This window comes from Neomonachus schauinslandi, chromosome 9, assembly GCF_002201575.2.
Source record: "Neomonachus schauinslandi chromosome 9, ASM220157v2, whole genome shotgun sequence".
Classification (NCBI taxonomy): domain Eukaryota; kingdom Metazoa; phylum Chordata; class Mammalia; order Carnivora; family Phocidae; genus Neomonachus; species Neomonachus schauinslandi.
The window spans coordinates 138,846,843-138,865,849 of NC_058411.1; the positions used below are offsets into that span (position 1 = coordinate 138,846,843).

The 19,007-nt window shown below is 42.6% G+C and overlaps 1 protein-coding gene across 1 annotated transcript in view; it reads right to left on the reverse strand.

Annotated features, from left to right (window-relative positions):
* The window catches only part of IQGAP1 (IQ motif containing GTPase activating protein 1), a 103,102-nt gene that overhangs the window by 67,064 nt on the left and 17,031 nt on the right, over window positions 1–19,007 (reverse strand). Inside the window, exons 3-4 of the mRNA XM_021680679.1 lie at window positions 3,672–3,828; window positions 2,217–2,294 (exon numbers count right to left, since the gene is read on the reverse strand). Coding sequence (XP_021536354.1) covers window positions 2,217–2,294; window positions 3,672–3,828 — 235 coding nt within the window. The remainder of the gene's footprint in view (window positions 1–2,216; window positions 2,295–3,671; window positions 3,829–19,007) is intronic.

Consider the following 19,007-nt stretch of genomic DNA (forward strand, 5'->3'; position numbering starts at 1 on the left):
AAAATAAATAAATAAAATCTTAGGGGTGCCTGGGTGGCTCAGCCGTTTAGTGTCTGCCTTCAGCTCAGGTCATGATCCCGGGGTCCTGGGATCGAGCCCCGCATCGGGCTCCCTGCTCTGCGGGAAGCCTGCTTCTCCCTCTCCCACTCCCCCTGCTTGTGTTCCCTCTCTCGCTGTGTCTCTCTCTCTGTCAAATAAATAAATAAAATCTTTAAAAAAAAAAAAAAAAATCACAAAATATTTCCTGGAAGAGGTGGCCAACAGGACCGATTATAATAAAAAGACAAAAGGGAGAAGAACCAAAAACTTACAACATTAAGTTTCTATAATTAGCCTATATGTACCATATTAAAATATTAGGGAAGACATCCCTGTGAACACTATATATGTATGGTCAATTACATATCCTACGTTATATTATGGGCAACAATTTTTAGGCTAAGTATCTTTAGTCCACATTACTCAAGTCTTCTGGACCTAAATCATGTAGGGTAGACATTTCAAGGCTGATAACCATGATAGCCCTATTGTCCCTGAAAGCCTTTAGGGAAGTCTATGTTTGTTGCAGTTGTGGTCCAGGATAATATACTACCATTAGTAAACAAGAAAAGTAGTAAAATTAAATCATTAAAAAAGCATTTTGAAGTAACAATACTACTAGTAATAGCACATATTAACAAAGCTCTTAGTACCATTTAAAAGAGGTTAAATCATCATTGCCCATCAGGCATACGTAAGGAACAGGTACAAGAAGATACAGGTGCACAGAAAGGCTAAGTAGGTGTAAGAACTTGACACACTGCATTTCCTGACATGTGTGGGCCTAATTCTCAAACCTACCAGTGTGAGGAAGAGAGCTTCAGCACTTTGCTCTGAAAAAAAGAGGACAAAGGCTAGTCTTCTGCAAAGACTTGGCTCTGGATTTAACTCAATTCAAAACACAGATCTGCAAAACTGAGCTCGGCACTTATGCTAAATACCAAATGTTCACCTCCCAGTGATTCTAGCCATTTTCTGATCCTCCCCAACTCACTTTTTTCAATCTTTCTTTGGTTACAAAAATTCAGACTCTACAGGAAGTTATAAAGAAAATAAAAACTGCCCCTTAATCCAATCACACAGAAATGAAAACTACTATCTCCTTACAGACTTTTCCCAAGAATACTCACTTTCACGTACAAATAGCGATCTCACCTTAGCCAGAGCACAAACTCTTATAACCTTAGCCTGTTTGGATTTTCCCCCCACCTCACCCCTCCCAGACAACTGCATTTGTCAATACAGATTCGTGTCCCCCTTTCTAATGGCTTACTAGTGTCCGCCTGGCTGCAGCACAGTTAATGCCCCCACTGAAGGAACATGTGGTTGCCATCAATTTCTTCTATTCGAAGCAATGCTGAAATTTTCGGGCTTGTCTGATATGGGGGGTGGGATAAATTCCTACAAGTAGAATTCTCAAGTCAAAGGATATGGAAAACAAACAAGATGTCCATGCCTCTAGGAGTTGACAATATAGGAAGGCCTTGAGGGTTCAGGATAGGACCCGGGGGCGGGGGGGGGGGAGGGGCGCGGTTGCGGAGACTGGAGATGGCAATTTCACTAAGAGTGGCACTAAATAAAATAAACTCCTGAGCAGAACACTGGAGGATACACACTCACTCCAAATACTCATGCAGGTTCTGCATACCAATTGTACCTCAAGAAAGACATTTTAAAAAACAGAGAATACAGCTGTCACCAAAACAAGACATGAGAAGTAATTGCCATCATATTGCCTCTACAATTTGAAACATAAAATAATAGCCCATCATGCTCTCTTACAGATAGGAGTATTCTGCAGCTGGAAAATGACACTTTTAAAATATTTCCTAAAGTCAAATTTTAATGTAACAACTTTGTGAATAAATAAAATAAAAACACTGACTTGTATACTTTAAAAAGGTGGGTTTCACTGCATGTGATTTTTAATGTAAGTCTACCATTTGATGTAGTAAAAGTCAATGACATCATAGGGAATTTCTCTAGGGTGAGGTGAAGCAGGGAAAAAGAGAAAGAACAAAACTATTCCCTAAAACAAACAGAAGAAAGAGATCCTTTAGTACTTAAAAAAAAAAAAGAAAGAAAATCATCAAAGATTCAATTGAGAATAATTCTACAGGCAGAATGAGAACTAATAGCCGAATCTAAGCCGGAACTCTGAGGACCACGTAGGTTACCTTAGGCAATCCAATCTCATCCATGGCATTCAACCACTGAATCACGTTATCAGTATGTCTGAAGTGCAGGCCAGTTGCCTAGAACAAGTAAGAGACAATTAGGCGCTGTCGGCAATACTGCAGTGAATACCAAATAAAGACTCTCTTTGCACAAGTTTCCTTACAAGACTTTGCAAGGTCCCCTTAAATTGAAGGTCTATAGCATTATGTTCACATTCCAATTCTAAAAAGCCAAATCCACATCTCAGCTCCCTTCACTTGAGAACCATCTGGAGAATCTTCCTGTATAATATGCTCTACAGAACACGATCTTTGGAATTCAATTATCCTGGATTCAATCCCTGGCTTGGCCATCTACTGGTGACACTGAGCAAGTCGCTTCACCTCTTTGAGCTTCGTCCTCTCTAACACCTACTCTACCTGTGTGTTGTAAAGATGAAATGGGAAGATGTACGTAAAGCACTCAGGGTGGTAACTGGCATGTAGAAAATACAAACTGACACGGGGCGCCTGGGTGGCTCAGTCGTTAAGCGTCTGTCTTCGGCTCAGGTCATGATCCCAGGGTCCTGGGATCGAGCCCCGCATCGGGCTCCCTGCTCAGCGGGAGGCCTGCTTCTCCCGCTCCCACTCCCCCTGCTTGTGTTCCCTCTCTTGCTGTGTCTCTCTCTGTCAAATAAATAAAATCTTTAAAAAAAAAAATTAAAAAAGAAAGAAAAGAAAGTTTCTCTTTGGGATGTTCATTTTGGTTGAGGACCTACATCTTCCTGGTTGTCCTTTGAATATAAACATAAAACATAAAAACCTCTTTTGATGCTGTCTTTATCCTTAGCTCATTCCAAGTTCTGGCCCAACTCCTATAGTCAACCCGCTCACATCTACTCTTGGTTTTACAAGCTTCCACTATCTTTTACGCTCATCCTTTTCCAAATAGCTGCTCATAGGAAAGCTCCCCCGCAACAGATTTTGGTCCTTGTCAACATCCCAACTTCATTTTTCTTTTTCAGGGCCCTGGGCCACAAGAATCAAAGCCTCTCACTTACCTCAATTTCCTGAAATTGGATTGCTTTCCCAATTTACCTCGAATTTTAATATCACAGAGGGACCTTTTCTTCCCCTAAAGTTGCATTGCTATTGCTTTCAATTTGCCAACGGATCTCAGTGCTTGGTTAAAATTAAACTTGTAATTTCCCCCTAGTTACTTCCTCTACCTTCTAAGAAATAAAACAAAATCATTAAGGACCATGAAGATTTCTAGACATACACCATCACAGGAATTGTATCAGAAACACAGACACCACCTTTTACTACTATACCTTCTCCACTCTGCCAGGTGTTTCATTTTGATGAACAAACACACTCATACATATTTCTCAATAACTCTGGTACGGGATAAAGTCCACTAACTTTCTCTTTTAAGTTTATGGAAATTTAAGCCCCAAGCAGGGAAGGCCTCACCTTGTATCTGGTCTGCTCTCGATCGTAAATTTTCTTCAAGGACACCACTTTAGGCGAGAAGAAGTTTCCCAGTTTGGCGAGGTACACCCCATTCCTCAGCCCCTCCTCCAGCTCTGTGGTGGGAGGCAGGTCTTCCCCGAGGCATGCTTCCATCCACCTGCACAAAAGCGGAGAGGACAGGAGGAGAGAGGGAAGGTCAGATCCCCTCCTTAAGAGATTTTGAGCCTCATTTCTATTCTCCTTGCAGGAGTTTAAGTTCCACATAAGCGACGCTCTTTTAAGATCCAATTTCACACACATCCTTGCCCTGACCCAGTCAGATCTCAGAAGTGGGGAACTTAGGAAAACTCCCGAGCATCAAGGCCACCTTCTTCTCTACCCTGCTTTCCTCCCCTGCGGCAGCAGAACCAGCTGGCTCCCCACCCCACCTGCCCAGAAACCTCAGGCCCTAACCCTAAGTCACTCCTGCAGAGAACCCCTAAGGAAAGCCATGTGTAGCTGAAGCCAGCACTTCAACTGTTCAAAAATTTAAATGTATTTTCTCTTCCAGTTTCAGAATCCACAGAGAATTTCTAGGTTCAGATTTTAAGGCTGTTCGGGGATTACATGAATAGTCAATTATCTCAGCTAAAATAGGGAAGGAAATGCCAATGGAAGCAGTAAGAATGAATGGGTGTTTTTCAGAGGTGGGGGAGGAGGTTGTAAAGGGGAAAAGAAAACTGTATTTTCCCCAGAACAGAGGCCCAAGATAAAACAACACACATCTGCATATATTTTCTACCAATAGAAATGCAGGTAACTAAAAATCATTTAAGGCGATTTTTTTTTTTTTTTTAGATTTTGCTTTTTAATTTGAGAGAGAGCAAGAGGGGTGGGGGGGGGACGGAGCAGACTCCCCGCTGAGCAGAGAGCCTGATGCGGGGCTCAATCCCTGGACCCCATGATCATGACCTGAGCTGAAAGCAGATGCTTAACTGAATGAGCCACCCAGGCGCCCCGTATGCATTTTTATGTAATTCTTGTATTAATAAATTGCTTGAAGGATATACAGCAGACCTTAGATTTATGATATTTCTAGAAATTGTTACTTTTATAATTCAGAATAGATTTTCTTGTATTAATTCTAACTTCCCAAACTGAGATTACTGCTCAGAATTTTTACAACATAGTATAAGGAAAAGGAACAATTTCCCTGTGTCTCTCAAGTTCTATAAATAGTCATAGTATGTATTTAAATAAATACTGGCTGGGTGTATGCATGGGCCAGAGAATTTTCTGATTGTTCCCTATACCCGATGATACAAGTTTTTACCTCTGGCTTTTCTTCCAGGTCATAGAACTTAAATGATCACGGCGGGGCAGGGGGACAACAAATGAGTTTTCCAGAAGAGTTGCCATAGTAGTTAAATTAGAAACCAACTGGTAAGAGCTACAAAATCCAAACCTCTGCAAGAGCCCAAAGACCAGAAGGGCAATGTGGAAAAGAATGTAGGTCATTGGTATGGAAAACAGTTGTAGTCCAAGGATACATCTTCTATAATCAGCCCTCCAATATTTTATTGCTAAAAAGGATATGGCAAACAGCTGCTGAAAACCCCAGCTCTCAGGGGACAGTCTAACTTGTGTTCTCATTAACAGAAACAAACCTAGAGCAACTGCAGTCTAAGCCCAAAACAGCCCTTTACCATGTAATGAGGAAAAAATTATTTTATTTTCTCCTCAAAACAAGGTAAACATATAGGGAAGACTATGGATAAACAGCACAGTGCGTGCTTTTGCCTTGAATCAGAGCTAGTTACCAAACGCATTTCGGTTCTCCTCTGAGATCATTACATCAAAATCAAAGTAAAAGGAAGGACCACAGGGTGACATCTCCCACAAGCCTTTATCTGCGCCTTCTCTAGGCAAACTGCTGTAAAACAGTCCTGATTAACAGCTAGACTTAGAAGTTTTGTATAGTGGAATAGAATACCTTGCACATCACAGAAATGTCAGGCCAGAAGAAGAAGAGCCAATTGTGATCTGATGAAAAGGGGTAAGGGAGAGCTAGAATAAATAAATAAATAGAAGTGTCTTTCAGCTGCCCCAAACCCAAAGCTGCCCTCCAAATTACCACACACGGGGTGGTGACCTCTGTCTCACAGCAGAGTATCACCTGGTTCGTTTCTAAGAATAAGTTAAAAAAAAATAAAGTAAGTTAAATCAGGACCAAATTGCTTTGAAAAATTAAGAGTACTAAGTAGGGTGCTATGTTACTCTAATTTTTTAATATTAGCAGAAGTCTAGATTCTACTATAATCCCAAGAAGATACAACAAACCCTCCTTTCTGTCCTCTACAGCCCATCTGAGATTTCCCCCTCTGACACTAAACCATAGAATCACAAGATGATAGCCAGGAACTTAAAGCACTTCTAGGGCAAATCTCTTTGTTTTTGTTTTTTTTTTTTAATAATAATATGTATACATTAGAGAAAATTATTAGACACTTCTCAATATTTTATGAATATTTTCCATGTTATTATATAATTTCTGAAGACTAAGTTACACAAAAATCCTACCAAGTGCTTAACTGGTCACCTATGTTGGACTCAGGTCACTTCCAAATAGTTTCAACTATTAAACAACACCGCAAGGAACATCTCTGTGCATGTCTTTAGAATTAATTCCTAAGGAAAGGACCTTAGAAGTCTAACTCCAAATAAAAAAATTAAACATTAAAGAAACTTTTTTTATTGTTCAAAAGCTTACCCAAAGGCTATACCTACTTGTACAACTCCCTCATTTTACAAGTATAAGGTCTATCTATCCAAGGTCAACTACTAGTTAGTGGCAAAGGCAGAATAACAAGACCCTGATTCCCATTTAAGAATCCTCTTCACTAGACCACTGTTGCTCTTACCATGTCACTCCAAAAACCTAACAGGGCTGAGCCCCACAGGGCGGAATAAACAGGGCAAAGTGTGAGATATCCCATACAGGAAAAAGTCTAGTATCTCTCCACATTCTGTCCACAAAAGAGGGTTTTAAGTATTTTAGTTTAACTTTAAGTCCACACTGATTTTCAACTCAGACACAAAGCTTCCTTATAAAACGTAAGCATTTAATTTAGCTTTATAAATACATTTTTTTAAAGATTTTATTTCTAGGGGCGCCTGGGTGGCTCAGTTGGTTAAGCGACTGCCTTCGGCTCAGGTCATGATCCTGGAGTCCCGGGATCGAGTCCCGCATCGGGCTCCCTGCTCAGCAGGGAGTCTGCTTCTCCCTCTCCCGCTCCCCCCTCTTGTGCTCTTTCTCTCTCTCACTCTCTCTCTCAAATAAATAAATAAAATCTTTAAAAAAAAAAAAAAGATTTTATTTCTAGGTAAGCTTTACAACCAATGTGGGGCTGAAACTTACAACCCCGAGATCAAGTCACATGCTCTACCAAATGAGCCAGCCAGGTGCCCCTTGCTTTATAAATACATTTTTAAATAAATCTATGCACAGATCCCTACCTTACACCATTCACAAAAATCAATTCAAAATGGATTACACTCGAAGGTAAGACCTGAAACCAGACACTCCTGGAAGAAAATATTGGAAGTAAGCTCCTTAACATCAGTTTTGGCAATGATATTTTTGGATTTGATAACAAAAGCAAAGGCATCAAAAGCAAAAATAAACAGAAGTGGGACTATACCAAACTAAAAAGCTTCTGCATGGGCAAAGGAAAGCATCAACAAAAGGAAAAGGCAACCTGTGAAATGGAAGAAAGTATCTGCAAATCACGTATCTGATAAAAGGTTAATATCCAAAATATATAAAGAATTCATACAACTCAACAGCAACAAAACCAAACAATCCAATTTACAAATGGGCAGAGGAACTGAATAGACATTTTTCCAAAGAAGACACACAAAAGGTGCTAAGCGTCAGGGAAATGCAAATCAAAACCTCAATGAGACATCGCCTCACACTTATTAGAACAGCCATCAAAAGGGCAAGAGACAACAAGGGTTGGGAAAGATGTGGAGAAAAGAGAACCCGTGTAACTACTGGTGGGAGTGTAAACTGGTGCAGCCAGGAAGGAGAAATGTGGAGGCTCCTTAAAAAATTAAAAATAGGACTGCATATGATCCAACAATCCCAATTCTGGGTGTACAGTCAAAGGAAATGAAAGCAGGCTGTCAAAGAGATATCTGCACTCCCATGTTCACTGCAGCATTATTCACAATAGTCAAGACAAGGAAACAAGAGAAGCGCCCATCCACAGATGAATGGATACAGAAGATGTGACACACACACACACAAATGCACACACACTGGCCTATCATTCAGCCATGAGAAAGAAGGAAATCTTGCCATTTGTGACAACAGAGATGAACCCGTGGGCATTATACTGGGTATAATGCGTATATATAACTGCTTATATATAAAATCTAAAAAAAAAAAAACCTCATAGAAACAGTCGAAAAGTAGTTGCCATGGGGTAAGGGGTAAAGGAAATAGGGAGAGGTTGGCAAAAGGGTACAAATTTTCAGCTGTAAGAGGATAAGGTCTGGGGCACCTGGGTGGCTCAGATGGTTAAGCGTCTGCCTTCAGCCCAGGTCATGATCCCAGGGTCCTGGGATGGAATCCTGCACTGGCTCTCTCCCTCTGCCCCTCCCCCATCTCTCTCTCCCTCTTAAAAAAATAAAATAAAAATAAATGGCTCGTTTTCAATATAAATAACATGAAAAAAGAATCTAACACCACCTGGCTGATACAAAGCTAAATACTTTGAATGCACTATCTCACTTCATCCTTGCAAAAACCTCATTAAGTGGTATCACTGTTTTTTATTTTAGGGATAAGGAAACCATGGGCTCCCAAAAGTGACCCATCCAAGATTACCCAGCGGATAAGTGGCTGAGCTCACACTTGAACCCAAGTTGGTGTGATTCTAAAACCCAAACTCTGTTGTTATAACCTACTGCCTCCTTCAATAACCGTAATAGCTACCACCTCTGAACACTAACAAAACCTCAAGTTCTGAAGCTGTGCTTCCTGAAGCACCCTGCACCACAGTACACAACCTCACCAACAGACTTTCCTGTATCAAGCACCAAGAGAGAAGCACACTGAACACTGGTGACATTGACACAATTAGTGCGGAAAATGAGTGCTCATATAAAAGTCTGTTTTTAATATAACTACATCACAATTCTTATAAATAATTCTTATCTACCTCTCACATTTAGCCTATTTCTATGGAGCTTTGTTTTACACATATTTTAAATCATCTCTTTTTTTAAAGATTTTATTTATTTAGAGAGAGATAGCGAGAGAGCATAAGTGGGGAGGAGAGGGAGAAGCAGGTTCCCCACTGAGCAGGGAGCCTGACCCAGGGCTTAATTCCAGGAGACCTGGGGCTTAATTCCAGGACCCCAGGATCATGACCTGAGTGGAAGGCAGATAATTAACCGACTGAGCCACCCACACGCCCCTTAAATCAACTTTTTTTTTTAAAGATTTTATTTATGTATTTGACAGAGACACAGAGAGAGGGAACACAAGCAGGGGGAGTGGGAGAGGCAGAAGCAGGCTTCCCGCAGAGCAGGGATCCCAATGTGGGGCTCGATCCCAGGGCCCTGGGATCATGACCTGAGCCGAAGGCAGACGCTCAATGACTGAGCCACCCATGCGCCCCTTAAATCAACTTTCAAAAAAGTTGAACCTATCCACTCTGACAGCTACACATCCATTCAGGACACATTTCTCTCTCTCTCGTTTTTTTTTTTAAGATTTGTTTATTTTATTTTATTTTATTTTTTTTAAAGATTTTATTTATTTGAGACAGAGAGAATGAGATACAGAGAGCATGAGAGGGAGGAGGGTCAGAGGGAGAAGCAGACTCCCTGCCGAGCAGGGAGCCCGATGCGGGACTCGATCCCGGGACTCCAGGATCATGACCTGAACCGAAGGCAGTCGCTTAACCAACTGAGCCACCCAGGCGCCCTATTTTTTATTTTTTTTAAGATTTTATTTATTTATTTGACAGAGAGAGAGAGCACAAGCAGGGGGAGGGGCAGGCAGAGGGAGAGGGAGAGGGAGAGGTAGGCTCTCCACTGAGCAGAGAGCGTAACAGGGGGCTCGATCCCAGGACCCTGGAATCATGACCTGAGCCAAATGCAGATGCTTAACTGACTGAGCCACCCAGGTGCCCCTAAGATTTATTTATTTTAGAGACAGAGAAAGAGCGTGGTGGGGGCAGAGCGAGAGGGAGAGAGAGAATCAAGCAGACTCCCAGGTGAGCTCAGAGCCCAATGCAGGGCTGGATCCTAGGACCCTGAGATCATGACCTGAGCCCAGATCAAGATCCTGTCTGCCACTTAACCGACTGAGCCACCCGGGTGCCCCAGGACACATTTCTAATGGACTACACCATGCAACAGTTATCAGCAGCATGAAATGTGCTAAATGCCTGTTCCCACCTTCAAGGAGATCACCCCCTGGGAACAGAGATGCTTAAACAACTAGCTACAACACGGGATGATACGTGAACTAGGCTTTATAAGATAAACTGTATTTGAAGAGGTGAAAAAATGGGAAAAGGAGAGATTTGAGATAAAGCATAAATGAAGGGCAAAAAGGCACAAAAACAGGAGCGCCTGGCTGGCTCAGTTGGTAGAGAATATGACTCTTGATCTCAGGGTTGAAAGTTCAAGCCCCCTGCTGGGTGTAGAAATTACTTAAAAAAAAAAAAAGGCATGACAACAAATGGTGTATTTGGGGGATGATGAGTTACTGCAGTAGAGAGTAGGTAGAGATGTATCTGGAGCATTAGAATTTTAATTCTCAGGCAGTGGGAACCACCGAAGTTTTTGAACAGAAGAGTGGGTTGGTCAGAGGAATCCAGTAAGGTCTTTGACTAGGGCAATGGTGGGAAGAGAAAGAAAACTGATGAGTAATTACAAGGGAAGGGGCACCTGGGTGGCTCAGATGGTTAAGCGTCTGCCTTCAGCTCAGGTCATGATCCTAGCTAATTCCCTAATTACAAGGGAAAAACTGACCCTACTTGACAGTTGGTTAGACAGCTGGCATTAAGGGCTAGAAGGGGGAGACAAGGCTTTACAGACAACTGGGAAAAAAGGGGGGGGGCGGGGAGGCAAAGTTAGCTCCTGACTTCACATCTTGCTACTGACATTGAACATCAAATGGATCAGAGGGGAGCCTGGCTGGCTCGGTCAGTGGAGTACGCAACTCTTGATCTCAGAGTCGTGTGTTCAAGCCCCACATTGGGGGAAGAGTTTACTTAAAAAAAAAATTGGGGGGCGCCTGGGTGGCTCAGTTGGTTGAGCGTCTGCCTTCAGCTCAGGTCATGATCCCAGGGTCCTGGGATTGAGCCCTGCATCGGGCTCCCTGCTCAGCGGGCAGCCTGCTTCTCCCTCTGCCTGCCGCCCCCCCTGCTTGTGTTCTCTCTCTCTCACTCTCGCTCTATCTCAAATAAATAAAAAATCTTTAAAAATATTTTTTAATTTAAATTTAAAAAATGGATTAGAGATTTTGAAGAGTAAGATAAAAGGAGGAAAAAATACAGATGAATGGTTGTAAAATCCTGAAATGGGAAAAGCCTCTTCAAACAAAATTATGGCAGCAGATATAAAGAAAGAGGGAGGGGCGCCTGGGTGGCTAAGTCAGTTAAGGGACGGACTGTGGATCTCAGCTCAGGGTCCTGAGTTTAAACCCTGTGGCCCTGTGCTGGGCTCTACAAAAAAAAAAAAAAAAAAAGGAAAAAAATTGGCTACATAAAAAGCAGTTATACTTCCACAGGACAATTAAAATACTTTAGAGAAAAGATAAACTAGAGGGAAAATTTGCAACACATAACAAGAAATTAATAATCTCCTAATCTTTATATGTAGACATACATTTTAAATGCTTGAAATAAAAAAAATGACAGGTATTTCCCTAGAAAAATCTAGAAACATAAACAGGCAACTCACAAAAGTAAAGGGCCATATTTATAGGAAAAACTCTTAATCTCACTACTAATCAAAGAAAGGCAAATTAAAGTAACAGTAACACCATTATTTGACTACCAGACTGGCAAAGATAAAAAGGAACAAGAGCAACTTACTATTGTCCAATACGTGGGGAAACCCCACGTTCTCACACTGTTCCAGAAGAAAATCTGGCAACATGTACCATGTTTAGTAAACTTTCAGAAACTTCTATAAAAGGCAAAATGTTGCTTTATTTTAAAAGATGATGTGGTGACCTGTGGCCCGGATGACTAAATGAAAGAGGATGCCAGTCAACAAGGCGGGGGCCACCAGAAGAAGCAGGACAGAAGACAAATTCATGCCGGAACCGTGTGCAGCTTGAAACACGAACGGGACATCAGGTGGTGACACCCTGTAGGCAGTGGAAACACAAGTCTGGAAAACTCAGGAGACAGACCCGGCTGGAGACCCAGGTGTGAAAAGTGGCACCATGGGGGTGGGTGAGCTCACCAGAGAAACAGACGGTAGAGCAAAATAAAATACGGCCAAGGGGCGCCCGGCCAGCTCAGCCGAAGGGGCATGTGACTCTTGATCTCGGGGTCATGAGTTCGAGCCCCACACTGTGTGCAGAGGTGACTTATAAAAATAAATAAATAACTTAAAAAAATGGTCAAGACTGTGCCTCAGAGAACACCAACACTTAAGTGCTGCGTATTACAAAGAATAGTGACGACTATGGTAAAATGAGAGCCATGAGAGAATCACATGATGGCAAGCAAGGAAGGAAAACTTTTCAGGAAGCTGGGAGAGGTCACCAACTTCGATGCTGCAGAGAGGTGGATGGCAAAGGGAAAAGGATGCAGCAAACATGGAAGAAGGCCATCTGTGACCCCCCATAAGGGGGATCTTAGTGGAGTGGTGAGCAGGGGGAGGGAGATACAACTAGAAAAGCAAGTAGAAGTGGGGAACTAGAAACAGCCAAAGTAGACTTCCTTTTCAGGAAGTTTAAGAAGGGAAGAGAAATTGGAGGAATGGAGTAAGGGTTGGTCTGAGGTGGTGGCATGTCCTGGGAAGGCACCTCTCTCTTTTTATGACTCAGGAAGAGGCACTTAATTGCAGGCTGCAAGAAAGCAACAAGTGCTGAGGGGACTGAAGAGACAAGAAATAAAGAGCCAAGGAAGAAGGCAACATTCTAAAGAACACAGGGGGCACTAGCTATGGAGAGGAACAGACCCACTTCTTCCCTGAGTAATGAGGGAAGGAAATAAGAATGACAACTTATCTAACTAACCTCTCTGAACTTCAGTTTCCTGTCCTCAAACACGGTAAGACTGTTAGGAGGATCAAATGAGATACTGTATGCAAACATACACCAACAGGCTCTAAATAATGGGCACTGTGTACCCGCGTTACATACACAGGAGTACGTGCATCAAAGAGCTAGATCCCAGGAATAAACCTCCTTGTAGAGCCTGACACCCAGGAGCCTGCCTAATACCTGCCTACCTTGTCTTACCAATAGCATTTGTCAAAGGGACTTATATGCTTGGCCCTACCCATTCCACTAGACAGCAAGACAAAGAAATCAATATTCAGAGAACTCTTAGCGCAGTAAGCGCTGAAACAAGCCCAGACCTCGAGCATGCATTGGGAGAAAAGAATCAGGGTGGGAATGTGAATTAGGGATCTGTGAGGAGGAAACGAGTTGAACGAGTTCTGCCAAGCACGTGACTTCAGTGGTTTCCCAGCTCAGTGCAATACAGAGGGGAACATACCAATGCCGGAACTGACTACTCCAAACCATCGAGATTCAGTTCCTCCAGGAGCTGCTCCTCCGGTTACCACACCCAGCTTGCACAGCAAATGCCCCCACATGCCAGGGTTACTCGCTGCCGAAAACCTCGCAAGCTGGGCAGTCTTTCCTGGCAATTAGGATTCTACTAAAACACTAACACATCTAAGCACCATCCAGGCACTGGAAACAGCCTAGTAATTTCAATCCAGTTGGTTAAAAAAAAAGAGAGAAATGAATGCAGAGTATTCAATTAAGAACTCACCACCCAGGGCGCCTGGGTGGCTCAGTTGGTTAAGCGACTGCCTTCGACTCAGGTCATGATCCCGGAGTCCCGGGATCGAGTCCCACATCGGGCTCCCTGCTCGGCGGGGAGTCTGCTTCTCCCTCTAACCCTTCCCCCTTTTGTGCTCTCTCTCTCACTCTCTCTCTCTCTAATAAATAAATTAAAAAAAAAAAAAAGAACTCACCACCTGAAGAAGGAAGGGAATTAGGGATAGTTTCTCAGAGAAAATGGCATTTAGGTCTTGAAGGACTCTGTGTGGGGTGAGGGGGGTGGGGGGTGTTCAGGGGGCAAACATGTCAGGCCAAGGGAAGAGAATGTGCAGACCCTCTGAAGGATTTCAAATAGGAATGAAATGATCAGGGGCAGCTGGGTGGCTCAGTCAGTTGAGCATCTGACTCGAGCTCAGCTCAGGTCTTGAGCTCAAGTTGTGAGTTCAAGCCCTGCACTGGGCTCCACACTGGGCATGGAGCCTACTTTAAAAAAAGGGGGGGGGGGGGGGATGAAATGATCGGATATAACTTGAGAGATCACTCCAAGCAGTATGGATGAGGAGGAGGGATCGGTACAGGGGCGAGGAAGATCTTAGGAAGTAACAGCAGTAATCCAGGCAAGAAATGATAAAGGCTTGTTTTCCAAGCCATGCAAGCACATGAGAAACCTTGATAGTATCTGCTTTAAAAGAAACTTGGGGCGCCTGGGTGGCTCAGTCGTTAAGCGGCTGCCTTCGGCTCAGGTCATGATCCCAGGGTCCTGGGTTCGAGCCCCACATCGGGCTCCCTGCTCAGCAGGAAGCCTGCTTCTCCCTCTCCCACTCCCCCTGCTTGTGTTCCCTCTCTCGCTGTGTCTCTCTCTGTCAAATAAATAAATAAAATTTAAAAAAACAAGAAACGAGTATAAATTAAGCCAATCTGAACAGCTATAAGAATGAGTGAGAAACAGAAGGGAAACTCTGTTCTTCTTCTTAAGTAACTTATTTTACCTCTGTGTTTCTTGATACCTAACACAGACCCATCTCTGAGCAAATAATTTTACTCTTTGCTGAACTGGATAAGTTGTGTCAAGTCTATGTGTCAAAATTAAATGTCTAATGGTTATCATATTTCAAGAGTCCCCGTTCTTACTGGGGTGATGGAAACTACACTATGGTGACAATTGTACTATTTTGGTAAATTTACTAAAAATCATTAAGTTGTACATTAAAAAATAGGAGAACTTTATGGCATGTAAATTATTACTTCAACAAAGTTGGTTTTTTTTTTTTTTTTTTTTAAGTCCCTGGGCTAAAAGGATTAACTGCTCACTCCCAGAGTCTTCCGATGCAGAGCCTAGGGAAACATTACGACGTTTGATCCATCAAGCCCTCCATCTCTACTTTACCATCTATCACAAAGCGTGAAAGACCTTTTAACCTTAAATGAAAAAAAAAAAATCCTCAAACTGAGTTAAACTTAGGTGATATTAAATCTCAGCAGCTGCAGCCCAGTTACTGCTGGCTGTGAGCAGCATGTGAGAAAAGAAACAGGTGAGAGTCCTCTACAAGGCAGAAGACAGGTACATATTTCTTTGCAAAAGCAAGTCTAACTCTTCACAGCCTACTGCTGTAGCTGCTAGAGCCCCAGGAACAAGGAGAGCCTATAGAACAAGTCATAGGTCAAAAATTTAATTTTCAGATCTAGTATTTAGTGAGAATAGATCAGGTGGAGGGGTTAGCTGTCATACTCATTAAGGACAAACTCCTTGCCCTCTGAGGCTCACAGTGTATTAGGGAAGAGAAAAGTATAAGGAATTTATAATATATTGTGAAAAGCTATTAAAAAAGATACGGTGGTGAGGAGGGGTGGAAACACAAGAGACGAGCATCTAACTCAGACCTGGAGTAAGGGTAGGTGCTCCCTCGAGGAGGTGCTACCTGAATTTACTTTCTTAGATAGGCAATATATATACAAAGGTCAAAATTCAAAAAGTATAAAAAGCTGGGACGCCTGGGTGGCTCAGCTGGTGAAGCGTCTGCCTTCGGCTCAGGTCACGATCCCAGGGTCCTGGGATTGAGGCCCGCATCGGGCTCCCTGCTCCACGAGGAGTCTGCTTCTCCCTCTGCCTGCCGCTCCCCCTGCTTGTGCTCTTTCTCTCTCTCTGACAAATAAATACAATTTTTTAAAAAAGTATAAAAACTACCCAGTTAAAAGGAAGAAAATTTCATGAAGTGAACAGACTAGAGTGTCATATGCCACCGAGATTAAGAAAGATACATACTGGGGCCCCTGGATGGCTCAGTCGGTTAAGCATCTGACTCTTGATTTCAGCTCAGGTCCATGATCTCAGGGTCAGGAGACTGCTTTGGCCTTCTCACTGGGGCCAGCTTACAATGCTTTCTCTCCCTCCCCATCCGCCCCTCGTGTGTGTGTGTGTGTGTGTGTGTCTCATAAAAAAAAAAGTACTGAAAATTTTCCAACAGACGTAACAATTAGGTCATCAGTGACTCAAGCAAGAGAAATTTCAGTGGGGGAAAGGAGGGCACACAAATCACACCCACAGGAGTTAAGATAAAGAAGTGGACACGGAGAATACAGACAAGTTTTTCCTGAAGGAAAAAAAAGATGGGACAATAATCAGAATAGGGCCTAGTAGTAAGGGAGTAGATCTTGAATGGATGAGGATGTTTATGTACCACAGAGAAAAGAATCAGCAGGAAAAAAAGTTATAGTTAAGAAAACAATACTGGAATAAGGACCCTAGAAGACAAGAGGGGACAGGATCCAAACCACACATAGAAGATAGAGTCTTGGGGCGCCTGGTGGCTCAGTCAGTTAAGCATCTGCCTTCAACTCAGGTCATGATCCCAGGACCCTGGGATCATGACTGGAGTCGAAGGCAGACACTCAATGACTGAGCCATCCAGCCACCCCTAGGGTCAGAGAAATTGAGAGTTTGTAGAGAGAGTAAAGGTCATCAAGCCACAATATGGGAAGCTAGGGATGGAGAGGACTACTAAGAATAAAGAGTTGGTAAAATTTTTGATTGGCCTCACCCACCTGACAATTCAAATGTTACTTTCAAAAGTCACCTCCTCCATGCACTCTTCTATGCTCTACCCTTAGAAATAAGCTCTCCTTCCTCCAAACTTCCTCTAAACCTTACCTCTTAATATATCTCTTTACCTCTTAATATAGTTATTTAAGTATATAAGGGTGGGATCCTTTTCTGATTTATCTTTGAAGCATGGTGCTCAGTAAGTAACTGCTGAATGACACAAACTGTTCTTTTCCTCATGCTTCAGGACTATAGTACTGAGGTCTCAATCATAACCAAATAATAATAATAATAATAAAAAAATTATCCTAAGCTCTTTTTTTGTTTTTAAGATTTTATTTATTTATTTGACAGAGAGACACAGCAAGAGAGGGAACACAAGAAGGGGGAGTGGGAGAGGGAGAAGCAGGCTTCCCGCCAAGCAGGGAGCCCGATGAGGGGCTCAATCCCAGGACCCTGGGACCATGACCTGAGCCGAAGGCAGACGCTTAATGACTGAGCCACCCAGGCACACCAAATTATCCTAAGCTCTTATCCCCACAATACTAAAATTCTCTTAACCACCCCAACCCCCACACTCCACACAGCTTTGCACCAATTCAAATGAATATTCCTGAGCATCTACTCTGTGGAAAAGCACTGTGGAAGGGGTACTCCTGGATACCAAGAAGCAGAAAAAGACAGTCTCAACTCTAAAAGAACACAAAAATATGTACATTTATGCTTTGCCTTCTCTCCCTTCTAAATTCAGCTTATCGTGCAAAACTCTGCCATAAAATAATCTTTCCCTCATCTAAACTCTCACACATTTAACTGCATCATTTCATTGGCAGCCTTAGATTGTCTTGTGACATTAGTTAAACCTTTCAGCCTTTGATGCTGAGTAACTTCTGAAATGGTGATGCCCTATCTGTCCAATTAATCTGTAAATCCCCTAAGGACAGGATTGCGTTAAGCTTTCGCCATCTTCTCTGCAGTTCTATTAGAGGGTCTTGAACAGAGCCCAGAAATACTTTCTACCTGTTTTATTTTATACGAAGTGCTTTTCCCCACTGTTTTAGCCATGTCAGAAAAAAAAAAAAAGAGAGAGAGAGAGCAATAGAATGTTATCAAGTCGTTTAGGGGCACCTGGGTGGCTCAGTTGGTTGAGCATCTGCCTTAGGGCTCAGGTCATGATCCCAGGGTCCTGGGATAGAGCCCCGCATCGGGCTCCCGGCTCAGTGGGGACCCTACTACTCCCTCTCCCTGCCACTCCCTCTGCTTGTTCTCGCTCTCTCAAATAAATAAATAAAATCTTTTTTAAAAAAAGTTCCTCATATTAAACAGATTTCCATTGCCTGGTTCTGTTCCTCTGGTACCACACGTGATAAATCGAACCCCTCTTCCATTTTTCAGGGATTTTTTTAATGATGTATGTAAAATGTTGGGGTGCCTGGGTAGCACCATCAGTTAAGCATCCAACTCTTGGTTTCAGCTCAGGTCATGTGATCTCAGGGTCATGAGACTGAGCTCTGCTTTAGGCTCTGCACTCAGTGCAGTCTGCTTAAGACTCTCTCCCTCTCCCTCTGCCCCTCCTCTCTGCACACATGTGCACTCTCTCTCTCTCTCAAATAAATAAATCTTAAAAAAAATAATGTAGGCAAAATGTTAACAGTTGAATGAATTCCTATACTGGACGACTATCGCACTTCTGAGATTCTACATTTCTAGGGAAACCTTGTCTCCATATTAAATAATCTTGGTTGTTTCAATGATTCATCATACATCGTAATTTATAGACCTTTTATCATCCTGGTCAGGCTCATTCAACATGCCCTAGTCCTTGAGCAATAACCATGTCTCAACCAGTGGGCCAACATCCACTGATTGGGAGGGGTTCCTCAGGTCCTTTGTTGAAAAGGATTCTGATCTATCAGCCGTGCCTGTTGTGGGTGTAAAAGAACCCCACCAAGTATCTATCATCCCTGCTCTAGACTATTGTCAAGGTCCCTCTTAAATTATGGCCAACTTCAGGTAGCCTCTGACCAATGCAGAGGACAATGGAACCACCTTTTCCTTTTGCATATACCACATTTCTATTAATGAGTTGATAAACAACACAGATTTGTTTCATTTTGTTCAACTTTCCCACTAATGCTATTCCCGTAAATGCAACTACTCTATCCTGTACCTAGATACCCCATTTGCAACTACACCCCAGTGTAGGATGTCACATTTTATCACTATTAAATCTCATCATTAGATCCAAGGTATTTTGAAAGCA